Raw genomic sequence first — 26,912 nt, 5'->3', positions numbered from 1 at the left:
GGCATGTATAGATGACAATGTTGACATGGTGACCTTCCTGGTGGAGCATGGAGCCAGCATCAACCAGCCAGACAATGAAGGCTGGATCCCCCTCCACGCTGCAGCATCCTGTGGATACCTTGACATTGCAGAGTACGTTTTCAGATACCTTTTTTCCAGTTTTCCTAGAAGTATGTGACAGCAGTGGCCATATGTTTTTGTGCTCTTATCTTGACCCCTTTACTTAATCGCAACATTTTTCCAACATCATGAGGGAATTGCTTCAAATTTAATAGAAACATCAAACATTGGACTTGAGGATGAACTGACGAATTTTGGTGGTCAAAGGTTGTCAAAGTGGATGTTACACAAGAAATCATACTTTTATTATAACAAAATATAGGGACAGGATAAAATTATAATATTGCATATCTCAAAGGCCATTTCATTGTAACAACATAATGTTTTGCTAAATCGATTTCTGTTCATTATTCAGTGTGATACTCCTCCGTTTTGCAAAAATAAAACGGTTTCTAAGGGAAGACAGGAAGGTGGAAATAATTCCCTGCAGTCATTCTTTCAATATAACTTTGCTATATATTATACAATATATGTTACACTTGATACCTTTTGTTTTTAAGTTATATCAGAGTCTTGGTCTTTACTACTACATTGTGGTGCGTTGTACGAGTTTGGACAGATGCACAAAATGTACGCTGCAGTTTGACTGGTTAGGAGAGGTATGGCAATAATTCCAGATATCTACAACTCAAATCATACACTAATTTTAAAAATATTTAACACAAAGATTTAATGGCATAAGATGATGACGTGAAGTCATTTTTCATGTCCAAAAGGTCAAAGTTATCTCCACTGTGACATCATAGTATTCTGTAAAAACACTTTTCTGGCCATTATTCAACACCATAACTTAGGAACAGAAGGGGAGATTGTGGCTGTATGTTACATGTGGTTGGATACTGAATTGCTGAGACTAACCTTTTTGAAATTGTGCTGATTGTATAGATCATCTGTGCTGTTGGGTTGAAGATGTCTATGAAGCATTCCACATTTTAGAATCTGTAGCTTTTTTACTCAGACATCCATATTTGCATTCTGTTGGGACAGAGATGGCTCACTCTTCAGCTATTGCATTACCAGGTCTAATTGGTAAGGTTCTAGATTTACTAGCCCAACAGAGAATTCTACTTGCCTTTTTGAGCCATTTATAGAATCCACAGCATGTATTAAAAGTATTAATAAACATGTGGACAAACTTTAGCTTAATTAGTCAGCGAAAGTGCATTACTACATGGTGATCTTACGTCACATATCGAGGGGGTTCATAGACAGCTGATGTCCCGATCTTGTGACCTGATGGGCTTCTGCAAAATTCGAACAGAGTTGGAATGTTAAGATTTGTGACAACTGCTACGACCTACTTCTGCTTAATAACCAATAGCAATTCAGCGCAAAATACCATTAAGATCAATGCAACACAGTTTATGTAGCTAAAAAAAACCTTTCTTTATAGAATTGGCATCCAAAGCTGGACTGTTTTAAAGAGTCATGACCAGGTCCACATTCTCCCCTCAATTTTGTACATGCGTATAAAGATCATTTGTAATGGTGAAATCAATAACTAACTTTCATTGTTTACAACAGACATTGTGCACCAATCCTTGTGTATTTGCTTTTATCATCACCTGAGATTCAGTAAATGTTATCATTGCACTGTCTGTGTGTATGAAGTACCCAAGTTTATTAGATCCATATTTCATAGTATGGCTAGCAATACACTTAGTCCTGAGATCTCCCTCCTGAAGGAGCCTTAATAAGGTGGCTCTGTAAAGGGCCAACCGGTGCTATAAACTTGGAACCTCCAAGCAAAAGTCAAATGATGGCTATCATGGCTGAGTTTTACATGATGTGACTTTATTTGTTGTCATGAGATTTTCTGTCATGATACAATGGCTCTGACTAATTACCTGTGAATCCATTGTCAGTCCTTGCTGACTGCTAATTATTGCTAGAATTAATATGGGAGGAGACATCCTCAGTGGTACACAATTCTTGTTGTATGTTGTTTGCAGCAGGAGCAGCCAATCTGATATAGTTCAGGCACACATTGTTAAGTGATGTAATCAAATATGGAGAGATCAGGGTCACCCACTATATCTGGAATTAGGCTCTAGGGTTGCACACTAGTATTTTCTTGCCCCTAGTCCTTTTCAGGTAAGAAGACTGTTCATAGGACGCAGAACACAAGACAGAGATGTTATCAGAGAATATTTAAAGAGGCTAAAGGGGGCTGAAGAAGCTTAGTTGTACTCATTGTTCAGCATATTGGGAGTGTGCTGTGACCTGTTTTACTTGTGTGTTACATTACAGGAACCTGGCCACAGATTTATCCACACTATTGATGTTTTCCCAAAATGTAACAAGTGCCGCTTGCTGTAGTAAGATTTCACTCAAGTACAAATTGGATACTGTGAAAATTTCTGCCTCTTGCAATTTGATAAATGCACATGTAGAATACTATCTCCATACACATAAAGAATGTTACCTGCATTATTATGATATCTGGACAGTTTCTTCAAATGATGTCAACTTACCAAACTATGACAGTCTGTTCAGTTGGCTGCTTGGCCACCACATCAACACAGCACTAGTATTACAGAAAACAAGAAGTTTTTTGTTGCCACATAATGAATGAAAAGGTCAAGTGGCTGGCCTGATATGGGTGACTAATGGAGACATCATGTCATAGAGAGAAAGCCAGCAATCTGATGTGGGTGGTGAGCGCTCACTGGGCCCGTTTGAATCCCAGCATCCTCATTCACGTCAACAGGAATTGCAAAGCAGGACAGTGTCTTGAAGCCCCTGGTGTCACCACAGCCATGTAATGGTGGGGTTGGTTGGAAATCCCACGGTGGGGCTCTATACCACAAAGCCACAAACCTAGACAAACCAGCCTAAAAAAAAACTCTGAGTGGAAACACCAACGTATCAAGAAGATATAAAACTTTAAAGTGTAGCTGCAGTCATTCACTTGCCTTTTTGAAGGGAAGTCATAAGGACTCAGAGGGTTTCAAGTGCTGTGTTGGGTTAATGAGAAGGGCCTGAGTCTCACCGCAGCTTTAATTGGAAGCAGCTGAAATCAAGATGTTGAATGGTTAAAACTGTCTTGAATCATTGCAGGGGTCTCAGATGCTGTTGTGAGAAAATCTAAAGGGTTAACTCAAACCTATCATGAGTGTTAAGTGCTTATTTTAGTTGTCTCACAGTGGTTTTATGGCTCAGCTTTGGCTTTTTCATGATTTTGGATGAGTTGACTGTGAAAGGTCATGCAGAGAAAAACTGTTGAGAAATATGATCTCCATTTATTTGACTTGAAATCATCTCTATTAACAAACATTCACTCTATTGTCATAAAAAACACTGACAGATGCACACTGTGGATTTAGCCCAAAACGTTTTGCAGAACAGTAAGGTTCTTGTTCTGCCTTTATTCTTTCAAAGGTTTTATGAACTAGTTGACACAGTACTCAGTGACTGTTAAAACAGTCTCAGCTGCCCTAGTAAAACCCTTACCTGGTCACTGTTATTTCATAGAAATGACAGGTTTTTAGCTGTAATTGTTATTTCATGTCTTATTTGAATTTCCATCCTGTAAAACAGAATAGGTTGGAAATCGGCCAGTAGTGTAGTGTCAGGCGCCGCTGCTTGTCCATGGCACACACCACCTGTCTGGATTTGTGCCACTCCTCATCCAAACTCCTCTTTCTTTTATTAGATGCCTTGTGTTCACTGTTTACACAACCTAGAAATACCCTCTTTTGTGTCAACGCTCTGTATGACAAATGTGCCATATGAGTTTTCAGCACGTGTTTCTTTTTTAAATATATAAATATTGTCCTTTGTTTTAAAGCATATGTTGAAACTTAAGTCAAAAGGAGAAAGAAGGAGAATGCTCTCTTCTCTACTGACCACAGTCCCTTTCTATTAAATCTGTATTTTTTCACCCCTAGTTAGTAGTTGTTGGAGATGTCATGATGATGTGCCAGGCCAAACAGGAGATGCAGACTGTTGTCTACTGTCAACCAGTGTTGGCCATGGTCCAAAAGCAACATTACACAGCTTAAGTCCTTCACCTGTTTCCTCATCAGTTAAAACAAAATGACAGTTGCTTTTACCTCATTTCCTTTTCACCCTGTCAAAGGCGTAGAGTTCGACCTAACACTGTTTATTGGCTAGATTTCCTTTAACTGGATCATTTGTAGTATTGTTGTTAGTGTTATTGTTGTCACTCATCTAACATTTTATTTGTGTTTTTGTTGCAGGTATTTAATCAGTCAGGGTGCCAGTGTAGGAGTTGTGAACAGTGAGGGTGAGACCCCTCTGGACATTGCTGAAGAAGAAGCAATGGAAGAGCTCCTGCAGAATGAGATTAACCGACAAGGTACAGCACTATAGATGTAAATAATTCTGCCTTTCCACTGACAGTAACTGGAATTGCCTCGACTCATCACTGCGTTTTTTTCAATGTTACTATTACATGAGAGCAGGATCTGACAGTTACTATCAGATACCACTATGTGTTCAGCATTAACCTCACAGATGTTCCAAGTTGGCTAAAGTGATAAACGTGGTATAAAATCATTCTGATCACAGATTGATTCAGAATTATCACCACACTGATATGTACATGTAAATGTGTAATCATATCATGATGCTGAATGGGAAATCTCCAAAAACCTTGGAACAAACAATCAAACAGTCAAAAAAAAGTCAGGTCAAGGTGAACTGTCAGTGGAAAAGCAGTTGCTCTTATTATATTGGACTGCAAGTTCATCAACACTTTTCCAACATCACAAAATATTACCTTCACGATAAAGTATCATACCATTTTAATGTCACAAAGGTAATAATGTGTAGCACTGAATAATATTGAGATTCGTGTGACATGATGGCTCAGTGGTTAGCACCAGATTAATTCATCTATTGGCTCATTTGATGAAGATACTGGAGTGATGCTGGTTGGCCCCTGGGCACTACACAGTGGCAGCCCACTTCTCTTAACCGAATCCCCTTTAAGGCAATAGGATCGGCTAAATGCAGACAAGGAATATGCCTATGGGGGACAATAAAGAACCTTAATTTATTATATATCTTCACTAGTATATGACTGGCTGACAGATTGCATAATTTAAAGCAAAGAGAAGGTGGTGACAGGGTCCAGAGTGTGCATTTCAGTGGCACTTGCAACTCAAAATAGATGTGTGTGTGTGTGTGTGTGTGTGTGTGTGTGTGTGTGTGTGTGTGTGTGTGTGTGTGTGTGTGAACTGTAAATGTATTAAGGAGCGTGCATCTGACTGAAAAAGTATTATAGCCCAAGCAGCTGCTAAGTTGGTAACACAACAATAACATGATCAGTGTGCTGAACCAAACCAGAGTATTCAGTTAGAAGATGGGTAGCTTAAGTCGGCCTGTAACATGTACTGTTGAAGTCTGTTAGTCATTATTTCAATATATAGACTGTGACAGAAACACAGTCCTACTGTGGATCGCTTGATGAGCTCAGTACATGCCATGCAGTCTGTTTACAAAGCTGCAGAATTTGTGATGTGCATTAATATTATTGATATTGACAAATAGACTGAAGAGACTTGTTTGTAGGTTAGAGGTAAGTAGAAACATTTGCTACTGATACTAGCCACTAGGTTGTAGTGGCCAAAAAGAATACAAGATGATCTTTTGAGGTAGACTCACAATCCATAATCTGAATCACAGTTTCTCATGTCTTAAAAAGTGGGTTACAATGAAACAATGTATTGCTCCAGCTTGCTCTGGTTTCTGGAGGCTTAGGCTATGTGTGTTGATGTTTTGTTGTTATCTGGCTTGAAAGTTGACATTTTTGTATTATTTTGGATCGACATTATTTACATTTTGACAATATCTCTGTGAAGTAAATACTACTTGATATTTTCCTGTCTACAAAACTGCAGATTTTCCATTAATTACTATTGTGACAGCTTAATTTGTAATTTTCTTGTAAGACACTCCAAGTTACATACACTATATTAAAGAAAAATTTTCAACTTATGAGCACTTTGTTTTTTCTTGGGGATGGCGTGCGAGAGAGTAAGCATCAATCTTGATGCAAATGTGGATGAACATGTGAATAGCTACACGTAGGCGTTTGTGGGGCCTCCATGTGTATTTCATGCATATATGAGTTTGTTGTCAAATAGGATCTGAGTTCTCATTCTGTTAGTCACCTGCTGTTTTTCACTCGCCCGCTTGAGGAAAACTTACATAATATTGAAAAACGATCCAGCTGTGTTGTGAGCTCTCATGTGACTTTTCAAAACCGAAACGTCGCGTCTGTCTATTTTTGGCTTGGGCATTCTTGAGACGATGAAAGGCCTTCCCCTATGGTGCGAAGCCATGCACAAACATGTTAACTACCCCTAGGCCACAGAGTTACTCCTCAACTCATTTTTACTAATAAAACTTGACTGGCTTGCCCTTCTCTGTAGCACCTTCTGCCACTCTTGAAGCAAGCTTTATATTCTCATGTTGTGTGTAGGCAGCAAGAAGTGCAACATTATCATTTCTGCACAAATGGACACTAATCTTTGTCTTAGAGTGTATAGCACACCTTTCATATGTGGTGAGAATTTTTACAGGGTAATGAGATGCTTAGTACCCATGAAATATTTAATTTCCAACTGCTTTGGCTTCCAGTGCTTTTGGTTGTCTGTTTGTTGTCAGTTTCTTGACTGTTTCACTGTCCAAGGATTTGAAAAGTACTTGGCAAGTAGTGATCATTACACAGGCAGTGCTGTTTTCATCTTGTGCTCCTTAAACACATTATGTAACATTGGCAAAACTTGTTCCCACCAAGACCTGAAACATTCTGAGTTGAGACAGCTGTCGGTTTTGTTTTGCTGGTTTGTTTTGCAGGTCATAGCATCCGCACATTACTTCCCCTAAGATCCATTACTGACAGATGTAGAGCCAAATGTATGTCAGCATGCTCATAGACTGACCACTGAATATATCATGATTATGCAGACTTTACGTATTCTGGACATAACTTTCAAAGATAAAAGTTAACTAAAGAATTAATTTGCAGTGATCCTGGCCTCAGGACAGATGTAGATAATACACAGCTTAGTTCTGTGTGCCAGAGGTAGCAGGCAGCATTATGCAACTGGCTGTTGTGTAATGCTTCTGTATGTTTCTAATGTGATTTTCTCTTCTCAAAGAGACACCAGTCATGGGGTTAAACTTGTTAGTAAGTGGCCATGTTGTCTCCTCAGCAGGAACAACAGTGAGATGCTCTCTGTGACCCAGTTTGAGTGACTGGACAGCTCTGCCACACTCATTTCTCTGTCAGCTCATGCAGGCCTGTGGTTGTCCCTAGACAGTGACGGCCTCAATAGTGGTTGTAACTCCTGGCCTGTCACTGGTGCCTCAGTTAGTATGAAGACAGGAGAGTCATTTGGTTTATAAAATGTCTAAAATCAATTAATCTCAAACAGAGGACTTAAAGCGTCTGGAGCGTTACTTGTCATAAAGCTGCAGGAGCCAAAAGTGGGGGGGGGCATAATTTGAAAATACTCACTTTAATTCTCCAGCTGTCTCCTGGTCCAAATCAACATACTTAGTATGAGTATAGATCACCTGACACACTTTGATGCTACTGAAACCACTTTTTCAAGTTTTCATGTTGAGACACAGAATCATGTCCAGGTTGCGTCCAATGGAATCTGACCAGTGACTGTAAATACAGCTGTAGGTCACATAACACAATGACTGTGGACCCACTCCCAGTGCTCGGACCGATACTCACACAAAACCAACAGCTGAATGCAATTCAGAGTCAGACATTGTGACTTAACAGTGGCTGCAAAACACTCAGTACAAGGTTCTGGAAGTTAAAGTGAACTGGTTTAACACTTTTAGTTCTGATGTCGCTAAAGACACTTAAAGAAACCCAATAGAATCCTTGATTACGTTAGCAAATCCTTGACAACGTGAGTAAAACCATCCTCATTAGATTGTATCTTATATTACTGAGGGCAGAGGTGATGTAGTCAATCAGCATGTCTGTCAGTCTCAGCAGGATCCCACCAAAACTAATGGGTTGATTTTTATTAAATGTAGAGGGATAGGATGTGTGCAACAGGAAAAACTGTAAAATTATTTGTGCAAAGCCATGAACAAATTGGAAAGTCAGTGATTTTTTTTTTCATTGCACTTGGTTGAATTGGAGAATTTGGCAGTGCTGTGCACTCTTGCTGTCTACCTTACATGTTATGCTACATAAACAGTGCAGGAATAGCAGGCGAATGAATTTAAGTCGCCCCTAATAGATTTCTTCCCTCACAGCTGCAAGTGAAGGAAATAAAACTATATTTGACACTGTGATGATTAAACTTCAAATTAATCCATGGTGCACATGTGTCCCCAACCGTGGGGTGCAATCCATACAGATGACAGGTCAAATATGGTCTGCTACAGCAGTAGCAAACTCTATCAAGTTGCAAGTGAGAAAACCAGGAAACCACTATGGAAGGCTACTAGCCAATATCTGCCATCACCTTGTATAAGTCTGGTCTACTGGATGTGAATACTTCTTAATTTGTATTCATTCTAGCCTTAAAAATTCTTAGATTTAACATGTTGAAACCTGCAGAAACCCTGAACAATAGTGTCTGTTAGAGTCCTTGTGCTTACACAAGTGTAGGACTATATTATGCACTGCATGTTTCATGTTGGCCTCAACAGACATACCATGAGTCTGTTGTCAGTGAGGTAAAGTGGGAGTTCAGTCCTTTTTTGGTCTATTGGATTTTCTCTTTATCTACTCAATGCTCAGGTAGAAGATGTGCTGTTCTCTTGTAAAAACTCAACTTTGAACTGCTGCCAGCTCCTCCACTCATCTCTGGTTCAGTAGTCCTACTTAAAGGCCATTAGTCTCCCTGCTTTTTATAGACACTGTGTAGGCTACTACCCAAGAGATCACAGGATGTCGCCCTACCTGGCTAGCTCCCTTTCCCTATATTAAGTGCTCTGCCCTAATGAGGCTTATCTGTGTTGTATAGTATTTTTCAGTTGCACTTTGTGTTACGTTACTTATGCCTTCCTTTTTTTCTTTTTACCCAAGTATAAAGTGACCATACAATAACCTGCTACTGTTTATTCTTGCTGTACATAAAGAGACAGCAGTATTTGATGGCGTACACTACAGTGATATAAGACATCAAACAAATAAATGGTTGTTCTATCATCAAGGTCTTAAAATCAGTTTCATACAAGTAAAGCATTATGGTGATTTTTCACGTTCTTCCATGGAATGTTATTATTTGACTGTCAAGTTTCTTGTTTTCAAAAGCTAAACTTAGATGCTCAGTCATCTTCCATTTGCCTCCCATTTTGTCTCAGTTCTTCATGCTGTAGCTTACTTGGGCTCTGAATAGAAACATGTCCCATTTTATTCAAGCTGATTATTACAGATATCATGTCATATGCTGGGTAGTAGATGGAGTTATTTATTCATGTATCCTTGCCTCCCTGACAAGTTGTCAGACTTATAGAATAGCAGAATTCAGAAATCCTTAAGGCTTTTCTTTCACATAACACATATCCGTATGTACTGTGCTCCATCTTGCAGTTGCTAAACTTTTAGGTACAGTTCTCCTCTGCCTGCACTTTTCTGCTTACACAGTTGTACTTTTTCAGTGACCTAAAAACTTGAGGCAATCTTGATCATTCTAGGGTGTCAGGAGCTGAGTGATGTATCCTTGAGTGTAGAATAAAGCCTATAAGATCAGCTAAAGTCTTGGCTCCTACCCCAGAGCACTTTTTGAGTGACTGTTTATGTAGTTCAACACAGTTAACGCTCAGCTGACGAGTCAGCGACCCATGCAGCAGTGCATTTCACTCCTTCTCATGTTCCAGCCAGGTGTCAACAAGACAATACAGGCCCGTTTTCACCGCTGCATATACTGTAGTTTCCACATATTGTCCCCCTGAAAGATGAAGTCTGTATGTTAGTACCCACCATGTGATGGTCAGATTGACAGATTCTTGGCACAATACCCTTCACTGATGGAGAGTAAGTGCTTGAGCAACTTATCTAATGTAAAAGAGTTTTCCAGATTATTAAGTGCATGTCTCTTTTTTTTTTTTGTCTCTTAACCACAATAAATAACGCTGAAGCCTGGCTTAATAGAATTACAAGGCTACATGAGAAGTATTTGTTGTTGCTGTGTGTACTCTACTAACTTATACCAACTACTTATTGCATGATGTTTTCACAAAACATTAGCGATTACCCTTACATTGCCATGTGTTGCCTTGACATTTAATCATAATCACACTCATTAAATATTTCATTTATCTATTCCCATGTCTGTTAGTTTAGTGTTACATCTGGCAGCTTCTTCCCAAGTAGTAGGTAATCCTCCATTGCCCTTTTGACAGTATCAGCCCTGTCTGTCTCACCAGGGGTGGATATCGAAGCAGCTCGAAAAGAGGAGGAGCGGATCATGCTGAGGGACGCCCGGCAGTGGCTTAACAGTGGCCAGATCCAGGACATCCGACACGCCAAGTCTGGAGGAACGGCACTCCATGTCGCAGCTGCGAAGGGATACGTCGAGGTTTTAAAGTAAGCCATGGACTTGATTTAATACATAATACTGTACTGTACTGTAAATTGAATGTCTTTTGGTATTAATCACTTATTTTCATTTGGGAATTATTTATATAAAGCCTTTCAGTAAAATTACATTGAATGGTGCTTATAATCAAGACAGAAGTGACATCTAGCTTCTGGTTTGATCTTTGCGAATGCCAAACATATCTTGCTTCCTGCATTTTGTCAGTGCATTGCTCTGACATTGTCTCTGTGGGCTGTTAGACAGCCACACTGCTTTAGGATAAGAAGTGGAACTGCATCTCCATCTGCTCATGGAAGACAGTCAGCAAATTCTACCACCATAGACAACTCAAGATCTTAAAGTTTACTGTCACTTATGCTGCATTTCATGACGTGGAACCAGCTCGGCTCAGCTCGACTTGGGTACCAGGTCCTATTCCTGGAGACCATTCCCATTACAGGATACTACCAACTTTACAGTACCTGGACGTCATAGCAATGCGGCACGTTACTTCCGTGTTGTCTGCTCAGAGAGTTGCTGATAAACTCGTTCGTTGCATGTTGTCTCGTCAAGCTCACGTTGAATTTTTACGTCTGAACCTCCTCGACAAACAATGGTGCAGTTTTGCGGGCTGTCATCATGTGGATTAACCTACTGCTATATTTACTGTCAACTTCCGCATCTGGTTTCTGACCAGTCAGTGGTCTGCAGTGTTTACATGTCACGTTTTAGTATCTGGTCCCCAGTCTTGGAACCTCGGTGGAGATGATACCAAAAAACTAGTACCAGGTACCAGATTCCAGGTCCTTTTTCGTAATGGAAAAGCAAAAAGGTCGAGTCGAGCTGATACCACGTAGTGGAAACGCGGCATAATGTACACAAAAGGAGGATCTAAATGTTTTTTCTTCATGTGGCAGCTTAATTGGTTAAAACACTGTGCATTAGCCAACTTTTTGTGCTAAAGGATGACTAAGATTTTTAAGGTAGACTGTCTTGCTTGATCGGACAGATGTTGGCATATAGACAGAGCCGGGGTTCACTGCTGTCACTCAGTGCAATCAAAAGAAATATTACTTTTGAGAACCCCATCTTTAAGAGAGATTGCTAATTCTGACAGAAACCTTTGTTTCCTTCTCTCTTGTACAGGCTTTTAATTCAAGCAGGGTATGATGTAAATATTAAGGACTATGATGGCTGGACTCCTCTACATGCAGCAGCACACTGGGGCAAAGAGGAGGCGTGTAGGATACTGGTAGAGCATCTGTGTGACATGGACCTTATTAATAAAATGGTAAGATATGAGTCATAAGTCATACAGTTATATGTATTCCACTTTGTTATTGGTGTTTTAGAGACTGTGATTTGTTGCCCTCAGGGCCAGACAGCTTTTGATGTAGCAGACGAAGATGTTCTAGGATACTTGGAAGAATTACAAAAGAAACAAAATCTGGTAAGTCATCTGCACAGAAAAATGATGGATAGTCTCTCTCATCCAGTTATCATTGCTGATGGCTAATTTTTAATTATTTTTTTTAACTCCAGCTGATGAGTGACAAGAAAGTTGTTAAGAAATCTCCTTTGATTGAAACGACAACCACAGGGGACAACAACCAATCACTAAAACCACTGAAGAGGTAAATGGCATAGCTGTGACAAATAATCAACAAAAATAGTCAAATTACTGATAGGCACTGGTATGACTAAACTACTTATTAATTGATATTCTCGGTCATTTATTCTCTCTAGCAGTTATTAATAATTCTATACTTGTGCTAAGTGAATATGTATGTGTTACAGTAAAGAAACGCTACTTCTGGAGCCAGAGAAAACTGCCCCACGCATTGAGACCTTAGAACCGGAGAAGGTGGATGAAGAAGAGGAGGGGAAGAAGGACGAATCAAGCTGCTCAAGTGAAGAAGAGGAGGAAGAAGATTCAGAGTCAGAGACTGAAGCAGGTACTGTGTGTCCTATTTTAAACTTGCTGTGTGGTATCAACATAACATTTCCTTTAACAACTCCCTCACATTTTTTTTTCTTTCTAATCTCTCCAGAAAAGAGCAAGCCTTCAGCATCGGTGAGCAACAGCACGACACCGACCCCATCCACCATCACAGTGTCTTCTCCAACCAGTCCAACCAACCAGGTGACATCTCCCTCTTCACCGGTAAAGAAGGTACGCCCTGGTCTTTTTAACCACTAGGCATCACATCATTTAACAACTTTTAGCAACAAATACATGTGCCTGTAGCAACATTCCCTGAAAATTAGTTTGGATAGAAAATTTCAGAAAGCTGCTCCATTACTGGCATTAAAGACCTGCAACAGGCATTTAATTTCTTGATTGGTTTTAAAAGGCCTAGGAGATGCAGCACAACCATGATGTAATCATGCTGCTATTCCACCCTTAAACTACTTTGAGCAGGAGCTTCTCCTCTGTTTTTGCATGAAGCCCAGGAAACTTCCCTTTACAGAAACATGTCGGTGCCTGATCGTGTCTCGAGATCAGTAAAATTTGTTTTTCTCCCCTCTGAAAACACAGCCCATTCCACAGCCGACCAAAGATTCTGGTGGTTTATGTACATAAGTTTGTGTTCCACATAGGTGACCATACACATGGTTGTTTCTGGGTGTAATATGCTCTTCGTGTTACTGTACAGTGAGCACACAATGCTAACAAATGTCACTGAGGCCCTGGAATGGGAATAATGACAAGTCAAGGGTGGTGATTAACAAACACAGCAGCAGGGTGGGCAGTGGGGTTGATTGGTGCCAAATTCTGGCCATACTAACACTTTACTATTAGACCATTTGACTCAGCATAAGGAAGCTAGAAGACTAGAAGTGGATTGGTTTAAAAACACAGTACTGGTGTGATAGTGTTGTCCCCTTTTGAGTCTGCTGCCCTCTGCTGTCAAAATGCAGCTAAGCAGTTCAAATCAAATATATTTGTTCAGACTCTAGAGGCATGTTTCTTACAAGTCCAATGATTGAGATACTTAATGTGTGATGAAAAAACAATGATTTAAAAAAACTACCTTAGAAGCTTAGTGTTGCTGCATCTATGATTCATTTAAAACCCAAAGCATTAAAACCTAGAATATTAAGAAGCCTGTAAGCCTAGACACACCTTCACATAGGCAGTGCAGACCCTCTGAATGTACTGTGTCTTTTCTTAGATTCAATCTTTTTATGAAAGTGCACCCTTAAATCAAGGTCTGTCAAATAGTGTTCCCTGATCCAGAGGGAATATTCTGAATGTTTCTACTCTTTTCTCAAAGGTCTTCTTGTTCCAGTCCTTTTTCAGCCTAGTGTTCACACATCACAATGTCTTCTGTCTAACAAGAGTGAGCAAAACATTAACAACGTCCAGTTTTGACACTACCAGATGTTTGTTGGATCTGTCCAACTGAGCCCAACAATGGTAGTTCCCCTGGTTGGCAGTAAGCATTGTGTGTGTGGCTAGGCCTGAGAAACTCTTTCCTTACCATAAAGTGTGTTTCTTTTGCTACTGCTTCTGTACTGCTTCTGTCTTATTCTGGCTTTTTCTCTGTCTCAACCTCTGTTTTCCTCCCTGCCCTCCCCCTCCTCACTGCGTTTTTGTCATCCTGGGCTCTTGTCTTGGTTGGCTTTAGTTTGATTGTATTACTCCCCTCATGCCTGTGGCGGAGCCAGGCTGTCCTGCATTGTGGCGTCAAGGCTTGCGCAAAACTGGCATTTCTCTTGTGCCCAAAAAACTTATGGTGAGGCATTGGTGTGCACCAAAGTTGTTCTCTCATCCTACATGCACCTTGTACACTAAGACTTAACACCCCATAACCACCGTGGCCTGACCCAGGTGATGATGGTTGAACCTGCCTTTTGCTGACTTTCACTCATCAACCCTACATGGTGTTGTTTTCACTTATATTCAACAAATGCACTGTGCTAATTGTGCTCTCACCTTGTGTTTTATGTTATGTTGCTTCTGTATTTGTGTAGTAGCTTGTTACCTGTTGAAAGTGTCTTTGGCCAGACCTTGTGTAAACCATACGTTTGACCCTAAAATCCCAGCAGAATTGGGTGATCCTTTTTTTTTTAATTATTATTATTTATTTAAATAAAGGTAATCGTCTTCAGGGAACAGCATGTTCTCTGGGTCCAGTGTTCTGTTAGTGTCAGTTACAGGTGTGTGTATTTGTGATTTTTACCTTTTAACAGGCATGTCTCTTCTCTGCCTCTATATGTTTAAACCTAAAATTGCAGCTCCTGGAGATTAATCCATGTTTGACCACTGTTTTGACCCAATTTACTTTTGTGTTACTCACCAAGACAACTAAATATCTCATTAACATCTTCTTCATGCTTGTAAATGAGTGAGTGTGTTTTATTAAACCGGTGTCACATCCTCCCTCTCAGGTCAGTCAGCCTGCTGGAAAGGTTTCAAGTAAAGTGGAGGAGGAGAGAAAGGATGAGTCTCCAGCATCATGGCGTCTAGGTTTGAGAAAGACTGGCAGCTATGGGGCGTTAGCAGAGATCACAGCTACCAAGGAGGCTCAGAGGGAGAAGGACACAACTGGGGTTATGCGCTCAGCCTCAAGCCCTCGCCTGTCCTCCTCCCTGGACAACAAAGACAAAGACAAGGTCAGCAGTGATGAAGTTCTGTCCTTTATTTTTATTGTCCAGGACAGTAGCTTCCAAAAAATTGGAGATTTAACTTCACAAACTTTCCAAACATTTGAAAGGTTGCTGAAAAATAGTTAAAAATGTAAACGTAGAGCCAATAAACTAGGATGTGCTGTGTCATTAGAAGCTGCTGCCACAATTTGCTATCCATGCCCTAAGAGGTTTCCATTACTGTTCCATCTAAAACAGCTGTAATTATTTTTATGGATGAGGTTGAGAAATAATGTGGTCTCTTAATCAGTCCACAATAGGAGTTGCTACTACCCACCATGTAGGTGTGCTGTATGCGAAGACAGGGTACACTGCTGATCAGTCTTGAATTTAAGGTTCAATATGAAACACTTGCAAATGCTGGAGTGTTGATAAAGTTTGTGCTGGAATGTCTTTTGTACTGGGAGTTGGTTACTTTTTACATTTACTATGTGCATTGCTAAGCTAAGAGTGTGTAGTGTTGCACATTGCTGCCCCTGTAGACAAGCTTACTCTGAGCTACTTTACGGGAAATAAAGTGTTCCCAAATTCCATGAAGCACATTAACTGTATTTCAAGGAAGGCAAAAACCACCAAACCAGCATACTCATGGGATAAACAATATTAAGTACTGTAAAATAAATAAAAATTTAGCTAACCTTTTTAAATGATATAGTCTCTTACATAAATGTTATTTACTTTGGCTCTGTTTCTTTCTATACTCTAGGAAAAAGATAAAGGAACCCGGCTTGCCTATGTGGCTCCCACTATCCCCAGGAGACTGGCCAGTACTTCAGACATCGATGAGAAGGAAAACAGGTGAAGCCCTAGAGTCAAATGGCTCTGCATTAGCATGAGCGGCCCTTGCTGCCCACTGCTGTGTGTTGCAGGCAACTGTCCTCAATGCTCTGCATGTTGTGTGCAGCTTTTAGCAATTTTCCTTGGGTAGATTTCATAGAGGTTACAATTAGGACTCTTAGGTAAAATTAGAATGAGAAAGAACACATGTACAACTTAGCGATGTCAGGATGTGTTTATGGAAACTTGGGGTACTATTGTAGCTTGTGGTTCCTCAGGGACTCTACTGCCACTCTGATACGTAGTGGCTCTTACACTCGGCGACGGTGGGATGATGACCTGAAGAACTCTGAAGGAAGTACCTCCACCAACCGAACCTCCAGCTATCAACGCAGGTTAGCCCATGATGCAGTACAGATTCCATCTGTCTGGCCATCTTGTCATCAGATCTCTGCTCCATCTGACCTGATGTATTTATCCACATCAAAGGTTGACTTGCAGTGGTTTATGAATAATAACACTGTGTAGACTGTATTGTTTATCAACTGAAATTTTTTGTTTGTGCTAGATATGTATGAACATACAGTGCAGCTACTGAAAAAGCCATGCAAATCAACCCCAACGCTTTTCTCTATCACTGCCACAGTGTGTTGCATGACTGTACCTGTCCTGTCAGGTTATTGTGCCAGCAGCCTTCAGTGCATTACTCAGACATTTTAACAAGCCCGAATACATGTCTGACGTTCAAATACATTGAAATTCTCATGGGGTTTTCCTGGTACAAAACCTAGACTTGGACTTTAGCAGCATTCATGTCATATGGGAAAGTACTGGATGTGATATTCCTTCTTGGATTACTTTGCTTTCCAAGTTAGAGTTACAACTTGGAAAATTGCTTTCTGAATTTATCCAAGTTGCCATAAATGAGGACAGTTTTAATGAAGTAAACAAAAATCTTTATGTAAAACATGTAAGTCTGTTGCTGCTTTCAACTATTCAGTCATCCCAGTAACTTGTCCCATATGATGCAAATGCGCCAGTAGAATGTCAAAGCTATAGTGTTAAATCTGTATGTGTGTGTCTCTTATACTGTATCTGTGTGTGTGCGCCTCCACCGCTAACATGGCTCTCTCGCCCACCCGCCTGCCAACACACCAGCACGTCCCATACGCTAGCACTAGGGCGGAGCGGCAGCACGCGGGACGTGCCAGCCAAGTCTTCGTCCACCTCCAGCTTGGACCCTAACACCTGTAATACTAAACCCTGGCAGCCACCCGCCTCCCACTACCAGTCTTACAGCATTTACCGCAGGTACACACATGCCTCACAGGGGGATCACCCCCTCTGTACCCACCTGTCCTCTTTGACGGTCTGTCTCAAGTGACTGGTTCCCCTGGTTACACTTAATGTAAAATTAATATTGATAATACATGTGTTTCATGTTTATGTTGATGTGAGCCTCTGGCAGGAGTCCTGCTTACAGTTTGGTCTTGAGTTTTTTGCCAAAATCTTGAAATGCTGATTTTTTTTTTTTTCTGAGGGCACTCATAAACTGACCAAATCTCAGACAGAGTTAAGGTTATTCTTTTACCAAGAATTGCAAAACTATGATTACTGTTTACAGTAGGTGAAACACCATTGACTCTTACTGAAAATAGGTCTCCTTTTTTCTGTAATTTGCTATTGAGAGAAGGAGTTAGATTGCATCCTATGAATGTGTGTTTAAAAAAAATCCTCAGAATTAACACTGCATTTTTCATTGTACAGAACACACAAAAGGGTGTAGTATTTTCCAGTGTTTGAATGGGAAAAAATATAAAAGAAGTGCCTCACCACCCTAGTTTACCTTTGCTCACTTTTATTTCCGTTGTCTTCGATTTCCTGCAGGATTTAACGGTTAACTGTATTAACTGTACCTGTGTGAGGCATTTTTAGATGCCAGGTGTCAGTTTTCTTACAGATAAATGAGAAGAGTGAAACGTGTAGTTGGCAGTACTAGTAACAATGTTTGAATACTATCCAAAAAGAATGCTGCCAGTCAAATCAACAGAATCAAATTGGGTTCACTTTAGTTTATTTGTGCCTGTAGGCATACTTGGTTTACAGTTATGATAGGCAGCCAAGGCTCCACTGAAATAAATACTTAATTAGAGAAGAACGATAAACTACAATAAAATGGATATGTGTGCAACGTTGCTACAGCATTTTCATATAACTGTCACAGTAACAGATCTTTCACCAATCAAACAGCCCCACTTGTGTCCCACTCAATGGTGAAAGTGCTCTATTTTTAGCTTTGGCAATTTGTCCCACAGTGGCTCCTTTGGAAGAAGACAAGAGGACTTGAGCTCCTCAACCACCTCCTCCTCCATGACCACCACCACCTCCTCATCTGTTACCTCGCCCACAGGCCATCGGGGCCTGTTCTCCAGCCTGGGCTCCTCCTCTACCCGCACTGGCTCCACCAGTCTCACCAGCAGGTAAGTGTACAGCATTGCTTGCATCCAGACCTCATATGAAACGCGTTGTTCTACGCAGCTTATAGATGGCCCACTAGTTTCTGTAATGTAGTAGGATATGGACATTATGAGGCTAAGAATATTGAGCTTCTGTGACTCGCTGTTGCATAAACAGGTACTGGTCAGAGGAGAGTACAGAGAGGGAAAAAGAGAAGGAGAAGGAGTCTGCTGCAGTCATCCCCACTATAAACACTGGCTCCACTACGACCACCACATCTACCACTACCACGAGCGCCATATCTACCACTACCACCACTGGCACTGTTACTGGCTCAGAAAGACGCAGGTAACCCACACTGTCCCTGTAGAGTAGACAGGTGTATTACACACATATATGAAGTATTCCCACCTTTTTCTCACAGACTTTCTAGCACTGCATGTCATAGGTTGATAGATTTTCTTGATTTTTTTTATTAATTTTTTTTTTTTTTTTTGGACAGCGGACAGGATTTATTGACTTTTCTTTAAAAAAGTTTGAAGGTCACATAGCTTGGCTTTTTATTTCTAATGTCTTTTTAAGCAGCTTCACAGTCACACATCACACAGTGATCCTGGGGTTCTTCCTCTGTTTGAGAACTGGGTGTGTGTGTTCAGAGCACACAGAGAGAGGATTCATCTGTGTGTGTCTGTGAGAGGGAGCATGTGACACTTTGTCACAGAAAGCATGTGTTTGCACGTGTGTGTATTTGAGTGGGGTCGAGTGCATGTCTTCCTGTTGCAGTGCTGAAATAAGCCACCTGTCATAGTGGGAGTGGGGCAGGGCTGTTTCAGATCCCAGACTGCTCCAACAAGTTGTCCTTATAAGGAAGATGGGCAGAAGCTGCATTTTCCTGACGGCCAAGGCTCCTCTTTGTACTAAATACGTCCATACTTCTGTGTGGCCAACAGAGGCATGCTTGTACTGAGAAAAAGTGGTAGAATAGCTCATCCCTTTCCAGAACTCTGTTATTTGTAGAAGCTGATACTTTTATAACATAAACCTAAACATAGATGTTGAAATCCTGTTTTACACCGTTAGTTTAATGTCCCCCTCTTGAAGACATTGGAATTCAAACCTGAACTTTTAGCAGAGCAGGAAGCCTCAAGTACTTTTAACATGTCTTACTACAGAGCTGGAAGTTATCTTTTATAGGTATTCGAGGAAAGATGAGCGTTGATATTGTCCAGGAACATCCTGCTTTATTCTCATAGAGTTCTTCAAAAAATCAAAATCCACTCCAAAATTCCAGATCTTAAAGGAAAACCTTTGGACTGTGATCAAGAAGCCATCAAACAAAGCCAAGCTACTTATGTTTTTTTTTTTTGTTTTTTTTTTATTAGCAGTCACATAAAGCACCCAATTAAAATATTGTATGTTATATGTATGCAATATGTGAATTTTGCTTTGCATGAGGTCTGATCTAGGGACCAGTACACAGCCTGCTAAAGCAGAGGAAACCATAAAACAGGATGACTGTGGCGTATACCAGTTTTTTTTGTGTTTTTTTTTTTTTAAATAATCTAATATCTGTATATTTTATCCCATCATTGTCTGATCTGTTATTTTTGTTTTGTTGCCTAGTTAATGTTTTCTGTGAATACTCTAAATGACATTTTGGGCTCATTGGAGAAAGGGTAGCAGTACTTTATAGAGTAAACAAAAAAAAAAATTCCAGCATTATCTGAATTCTTCCAGAGCTTTATTAATTTCAGTAAGTGGTACCTGTTGCATTTCCACACCAGTCCTCAGATACAGTGCTCAGCTTCACCAGTCGTTTTATTAAGGTCCCATCTACCATCAGCAGTAGTCACAGGGTGAAGGGAAAGGCAAATTTTCTCACTTTAACCCACTGGCAAAAAAAATTATTCCTGATTCAGCATTGTAATATTTTGTCCATGCCAACAATGACCCCTCCTCAGATCTGAATATATAAGCTTCATTGTTTGTGTGTTGAAGGTCATATCTGACGCCAGTACGCGATGAGGAGTCAGAGTCCCAGAGGAAAGCTCGCTCCAGACAGGCTCGACAGTCGAGGAGATCCACCCAGGTTAGTTACTATTAAATTTATTCTTCCGCCCTACTGAAACACAAATCATTTTTGCACACATCCAGCAAGTAGAATGAGAGTGATGTGAGCCTCTCATCAAGACCAAATGTTGATAAATACTGACCTAAATATGCATCTGGTTTGGATTACAGTTTTATTGTTACAACCAGTCGTGGTTTAGAGAGTGCTTTTTTTGCACACACAGCAACAAAGGTCAAACTTGTCCTTTACTGCAAATGCTAACTGAACTGCACTGTGCCAGAGTTCTATTAACAACATAACACTAACTGTTGTGAACATAAAATTATTCAAGCAGTGAATTCAGAACATAGATTGCTTATTCTTATTCTTTTTTCTTTCTTCAGGGTGTGACTCTGACTGACCTGCAAGAGGCCGAGAAAATCGGCAGGAGTCGTACCCCAAAGACCCGGGAGGAGGAGAAGGATGAGAAGGAGAAGCAGGACAAAGAGAAGCAGGAGGAGAAGAAGGAGACAGAGACAAAGGAGGATGATTACAGATCAAAGTACCGCAGCTTTGAAGAGGTACAATGTGTGTCATAGACGTATAACAAATGTGTACCAGGTATCTTTAAAAGAAATAACTACCTGCATCTTTTTAAACACATTCCTCACAAGTAACTTTAGTATCTTATCACTGTATCTCACATAGGATTTATGCGGGTCATAAAACATGATGAAATCTAATAATCTGAATTTCTGAATTTTAGGCTTTTGTTATATGTTCAATGTAATTGTCACACTGTTACAGAATAAAACAAACATGGACCTAATAATTAGTCATGCATACTCTTATATTGTCTCTGCTCATCAAAAAATCATTTCTGTTAGAAATGACAAGAAAGGTTTTCTGTTAATCATATTAGTAATGTTCACAGAGATCTGCTTCACTGATTTCTTTCCTGGATTCACATTATCCACAGTGTGACAGCAACAACTAGGCTTAAATTTCCTTCATAATAGTCTTAAAATGGTCTTTTTTTCATTGAAACCTGTGATGACAGTAGGATAATTTACCTTTCCTCTCCTCTACCTTTTCCTACCAGCGTTACCGGCCTTCATTGTCCTCCTCAACCTCCTCCATTTCTGCGGTCAGCACTGCCTCTACCCCGTCCTACTCTAGCACCTCTTTGTCCTCCAGTTCTAGCTCGCTCAACAGGCCTAACAGTCTGACGGGGATCACCTCCTCCTACAGCCGTTCCTCCAGAGACACAGAAAAGGGTAAGACCAGCTCTCTTGTGCATTCACATCACAGAAGGTCTCAGATACTTAAACAGTCGAAAACAGTGTTTACAGATAAGTTAATGACCATAAAGACCACAGCAGTGTGTGCCTGTGGCCAGTTTAAGAATCAGAACATTGATACTGAAATAGCTCCAATCTGATGAAAAACCATGTAGGTACAACATGTGGATGCATGATGAGCGCTGCTGAATCCCACCTGATGCTGGTGTTTGTCTCCACAAGTTCCTATTCTCATGGGCAAAGTGCCAAACACTGATTAAGCGCATTGTCACAGAAAGGGATTGAATTGCTTTTCAAATTATATCACTCTTCTTTTTACAAATAAATCCATGAAGCATCCCTGGGAAAATAGAGGGCAGCTTTAATCTGTTCAATGGAAGGAAACGCTCAGTGCTCTGTTCTCCCACAGCCTTTTTTTTTTTTTCTTTGAACTTGAGCCAAGTTGTTGTCCTGATCCCTGTGAAGTGGTTTTGGTTACTTCTTGGTTAATTCTTCCATCTCTTATTTTGAATTCCTGTTTGGATTGCTGATGCTAAAATAATTGGTTTAAATGGAAAAAATAAATAAATAAATAAATAAATAAAGGGTATAGTTAAGAATTAATTGATTTAAACATTATTTTAAGAAAAGAGTGAATATCAGAATGATGTCTTCTATATAGTAAGAATACATATTTGATTCTAGACTATTGCCCCTGTTCTAGTTTCTAAAGTGTTGGATTCAGAATTATAATAAATAATAAAGATAAATTAGCTCCATACAAGCAGAGTAATAGCCCCAATTCTAAGGCCTAATTGGCTTAAGTTTTCAAATGACAAAAGAACGCTAAATGCGAAACATTATGCAGTCTTTTAATGTTTCCAACTTGACTGCACGCGTGAAATTAAGACCAAATAAGTAATGCCATGATCAGACTATGTGGTATTTTTGTCTGCTATGATTCCAGTGTGTCAGATTAGGTGAGTTTGTTTTTTAGAGTTTTTATTAGGAGTGCAATGGTACATGTCACACCAAACGGTACGCCCCTCACGGTTCGGTATGAGCATGTACCACACTATCGCTCATTTGTCATTTTCAAATGACATTTCCGGACAACTCACGTTTATATTAGAGCTGTGCAAGATGACTGACTTACAGAATTCTACTGTCATTGGTTGGAGCCAGATGTGGAGCCCATCTACAGGGTGGGGAAGCAAAATTTACAATGAACATTTAGTTATTTTTTCTCAGCAGGCACTACATCAGTTGTTTTGAAACCAAACATATATTGATGTTATAATCATACCTAACACTATTATCCATACCTTTTCAGAAACTTTTGCCCATATGAGTAATCAGGAAAGCAAACGTCAAAGAGTGTGTGATTTGCTGAATGCACTTGTCACATCAAAGGAGATTTCAAAAATAGTTGGAGTGTCCATAAAGACTGTTTATAATGGAAAGAAGAGAATGACTATGAGCAAAACTATTACCAGAAAGTCTGGAAGATACTATTAAAGAAGAATGGGAGAAGTTGTCACCCGAATATTTGAGGAACACTTGCGCAAGTTTCAGGAAGCGTGTGAAGGCAGTTATTGAGAAAGAAGGAGGACACATAGAATCAAAACATTTTCTATTATGTACATTTTCTTGTGGCAAATAAATTCTCATGACTTTCAATAAACTAACTGGTCATACACTGTCTTTCAATCCCTGCTTCAAAATATTGTAAATTTTGCTTCCCCACCCTGTAGAGCAGGACACAATGGAGCCCGGCACAACCCTACTTCCAACTATTCCTCTCAATATTAACATTAGTATCCACATTAGTAAAACCTCCTCTGTTGTCACCATGTTTTTTATTATTGACTTTCTTCTTCTTCTTCTTCTTCATCTTCATCTTCATCTTCATCTTCTTCATCTTCATCTTCATCTTCTTCATCTTCATCTTCTCAAAAAACTTTACTCTTCTTCATGGTATTCAGCCAGTATGTTAATTAAGAGCGGTGCCCTCTGGTGGATTGATTGAGAAACACTCATTCCAATGTCCAGGACGCATGGAAATAATGAAGGCAGTGAAGCATGACAACATTAGAAACAGACATACCAATTTATGTACGTAAAGCAAACATAAATGAGCCTTAAGGCTCTCCATCAGCTCCTAGTTACATTTCAGCACACAGCTGGCCTCTGTGTTGGAACCATACCATACCGTAAACTGTGACTCAAGATCCACAATCCATCTCAAACTGTGGATAACCTGTACCGTTGCATCCCTAATTCATAACTTGTGCTGTGGCTGAGTGACATGTCAGACTGGATGATACTTTAAATCCAAGACAAATGTTGCTGTCTTTGACATATACATGATATAATTAAGAAAGGGATAATACTGATCGACTGTAGGGAAAAAAAAGTACTTAAATGTAAACCATATACATAGATTAACACTCTGAGTTAATTTAAGTTCAGCCATTCAGTGTATATGTTTTTTAATGTCATAGATGTACTTGTGTAAAGTACTTGTACACACTGCGGCAGTTCCGATACAGTCTCTGTCTTATTATTTTATGACTTGGGTGCAGTTTGTACTAAGGCTGCATGTACACTGCCACCCAGAACAGTGTATGAGATAGTGGAAAAGCACTGACATTGAGCCTACTACACTGATAGCTGATATGATACTGTGTTGAGAAAAGCCTAAAAAAGAAAAAAAAAACAAAACTAGAGCATGAAGAAGAGGGCAGCTTGTCCTGTTTGTCCTGCAGAACTGCATGTAAATAGAGCTGTCTTTTCCATGTTTAGAGTGTTCAATGCTCCTGTTGGTCCAAGCAGTGTTTGAACCCTTTGTGGGAAATTCAACCATGCTATATTTCTGTCAGGATGTAATGAGGCGTGTCAAACAAAGCAGTGGTTGTCGATCAAATCAAATGTTACACCCAACGCCCTTTAGATCACTCTGATACCAGACTGACCATAGCTTAAGAAGTAATGAACTTACAAGCACACAATAATCACAGAGCTGATAAAAAAACAAAACAAAACAGGAATTCATGAAATTTGAGTTTGGAAAAGCATGAAAGTGGAGGGACGTTGAGAAAAAAAATAACATGTGATATTAATGGTTGAACTTGGCATGCTTTTGTATATTTTTCTCTCTATTTTGTCTTTTTATTCAGTTCCAACGTACATATTTTACATGTTGTATTCTTCTTGACTGACAGAAACGGACAAAAAGGAGGAGGACAAGGAAGGAGAGGACAAGTCTCAACCCCGCTCCATACGGGATCGCAGGCGGCCCCGCGAGAAGAGACGCTCCACAGGAGTTTCCTTCTGGACCCAAGATGTAAGAGATTTTCATACATAAAGCAATGCCTCTTTCTGGCTTCAGTTCTTTTCCCATCATAAATATTCACAGCACTTCTCTTGAGGTGCAGCAGTTCATAATACTCGCACCACCCCGAGCGTTTCTCTTTGATCATTTGAGTAGTGTGAGTCAGAGGCCTTTTTTAACACTCCTATCTGTGGTCTTTAATTCCAGGGTGATGAAAATGACCCTGAGCAGCAGTCGGACTCAGAGGAAGGCAGCACCAAGGGAGATCTACAGGTAATTCGACACACACAGTAGAATGTAGATAAAACTGACTTTTAAGTAGGGGCCCTCCAGCCAGACTGCCAAATCAAGTACGTCTGGTTGTTCTGCGTATGTCACCTGACTTTTGTTTGACATTTGGCCTTTTGCATTTATTCTCTGTTCTGGTCCTTCCTCTTGTCTCATCTCATATAGTCAAGGCCATACTGGTCTTTGATATTCACTACCATGCGTCTGCGGCCTTTGGATTTTATTGTTCCTCTCTTTCCATCTTCCGGTGATTGTCTGGTTGCTAAGGTGACCTTGCAGACCAAAACTATTCTCAGCCATAGATCAGTAGGTTTTGAAAACATGCACACAGACAAAGGAAAGGAAGTCTGGGTCATTAGTGTCAAGCCCACACATGAATGAGTTGGCTTTTTCAATATGAAGTCTGATGATGTGGTTATAAAGGACATGAGAACACACTGAGCTCTTTTGTGTGTGAAGTTGCTGTAAATTTCAATTTTAACCAGTCATAAGTACCATTTACATATCAGAAAAGAAAGTAAGTAGTTTGACATTTACATTGCCCAGTGCCTGAAACAGAAACAACTAAGGTCTAAATAATTGAATGGATTCCTGCTGTGCATCTGTTAGATTATGTTAGGGATGGCACAAAGCAGGGCGGCATGGTGAAAACGATGCTTGCTGTGTGGACTTCCTGTTTGAATGGGAGTGTCTTCTGCAGCATTAAACATAGAGATCAGATGGTAGCGCTTTAATTGAATAAACTCAGCTGGGAGACAAGCAAGAGATACACAGCTTCCAGTCATCACTTACAGTAGCATAGGATAAAGGGTGGAGCAGCACTAGAGCCCTAAATAGGAAACCGGCAATTATCTCTGCATGGAGATGGAAGAGAGGACAGGAAACACTTTACAGTTTCTTCCTCTACAACCTAAGAGTTTCGAAAGTACCACAGTGTGAAAAATACATGGGCATATTTCCCTGCTGCATCATCCAAATGAAGAGAAATATTGCCATAAAAAGTGTGATTTGCAGCACAGTAAAATAATTGATTACAGGAAACAATGATAGATAGATGGACGGATGGACAAACTGGGAAATTACAGTTTAGCAGCAGCATGACACACAATAAAAATAGAACACAGGAGCAAACACTGTACATAATAAATTACATGTATAAAAAGACCTGGGCAAAGAACCTGAATAATTACGGTAATGTGCCAATATAAAACTGTAAGGTCCAAAACAAACTTTAATATTCAGAATGAGAGGGTGCAAAATGCCATTTAAATGCAAACAGATTAATGACCAGAGGCATCAGACAGATGTGATTTATTGTCGAGTGAAATAGAATGTTGTCACATCATATAGCTGGTCATCACATACTTTTGAGTTGTGAGACTTGAACAGAAACACTAGTATTCTTCAAGCACATAACAAAA

At 40.0% G+C, this 26,912-nt stretch overlaps 1 protein-coding gene across 8 annotated transcripts in view; it reads left to right on the top strand.

The window, feature by feature from the left end:
* The window catches only part of ppp1r12a (protein phosphatase 1, regulatory subunit 12A), a 58,296-nt gene that overhangs the window by 21,213 nt on the left and 10,171 nt on the right, over positions 1–26,912 (top strand). For 3 of the 8 annotated variants that reach the window (XM_030149224.1, XM_030149222.1, XM_030149221.1), the window contains exons 2-21: positions 2–132; positions 4,323–4,441; positions 10,501–10,660; positions 11,799–11,943; positions 12,028–12,102; positions 12,195–12,286; positions 12,450–12,607; positions 12,704–12,825; positions 14,285–14,392; positions 15,048–15,272; positions 16,012–16,103; positions 16,361–16,477; positions 17,241–17,393; positions 18,398–18,562; positions 18,717–18,887; positions 20,538–20,628; positions 20,994–21,170; positions 21,692–21,866; positions 25,094–25,215; positions 25,411–25,476. In XM_030149224.1, coding sequence (XP_030005084.1) covers positions 2–132; positions 4,323–4,441; positions 10,501–10,660; positions 11,799–11,943; positions 12,028–12,102; positions 12,195–12,286; positions 12,450–12,607; positions 12,704–12,825; positions 14,285–14,392; positions 15,048–15,272; positions 16,012–16,103; positions 16,361–16,477; positions 17,241–17,393; positions 18,398–18,562; positions 18,717–18,887; positions 20,538–20,628; positions 20,994–21,170; positions 21,692–21,866; positions 25,094–25,215; positions 25,411–25,476 — 2,664 coding nt within the window. The remainder of the gene's footprint in view (position 1; positions 133–4,322; positions 4,442–10,500; positions 10,661–11,798; positions 11,944–12,027; positions 12,103–12,194; positions 12,287–12,449; positions 12,608–12,703; positions 12,826–14,284; positions 14,393–15,047; positions 15,273–16,011; positions 16,104–16,360; positions 16,478–17,240; positions 17,394–18,397; positions 18,563–18,716; positions 18,888–20,537; positions 20,629–20,993; positions 21,171–21,691; positions 21,867–25,093; positions 25,216–25,410; positions 25,477–26,912) is intronic. The other 5 variants (XM_030149228.1, XM_030149225.1, XM_030149226.1 and 2 more) reach the window with 4 other exon arrangements.

The sequence above is a fragment of the Sphaeramia orbicularis genome, chromosome 12 (assembly GCF_902148855.1).
Source record: "Sphaeramia orbicularis chromosome 12, fSphaOr1.1, whole genome shotgun sequence".
Lineage (NCBI taxonomy): Eukaryota > Metazoa > Chordata > Actinopteri > Kurtiformes > Apogonidae > Sphaeramia > Sphaeramia orbicularis.
This window is presented reverse-complemented; position numbering and strand designations above follow the sequence as displayed.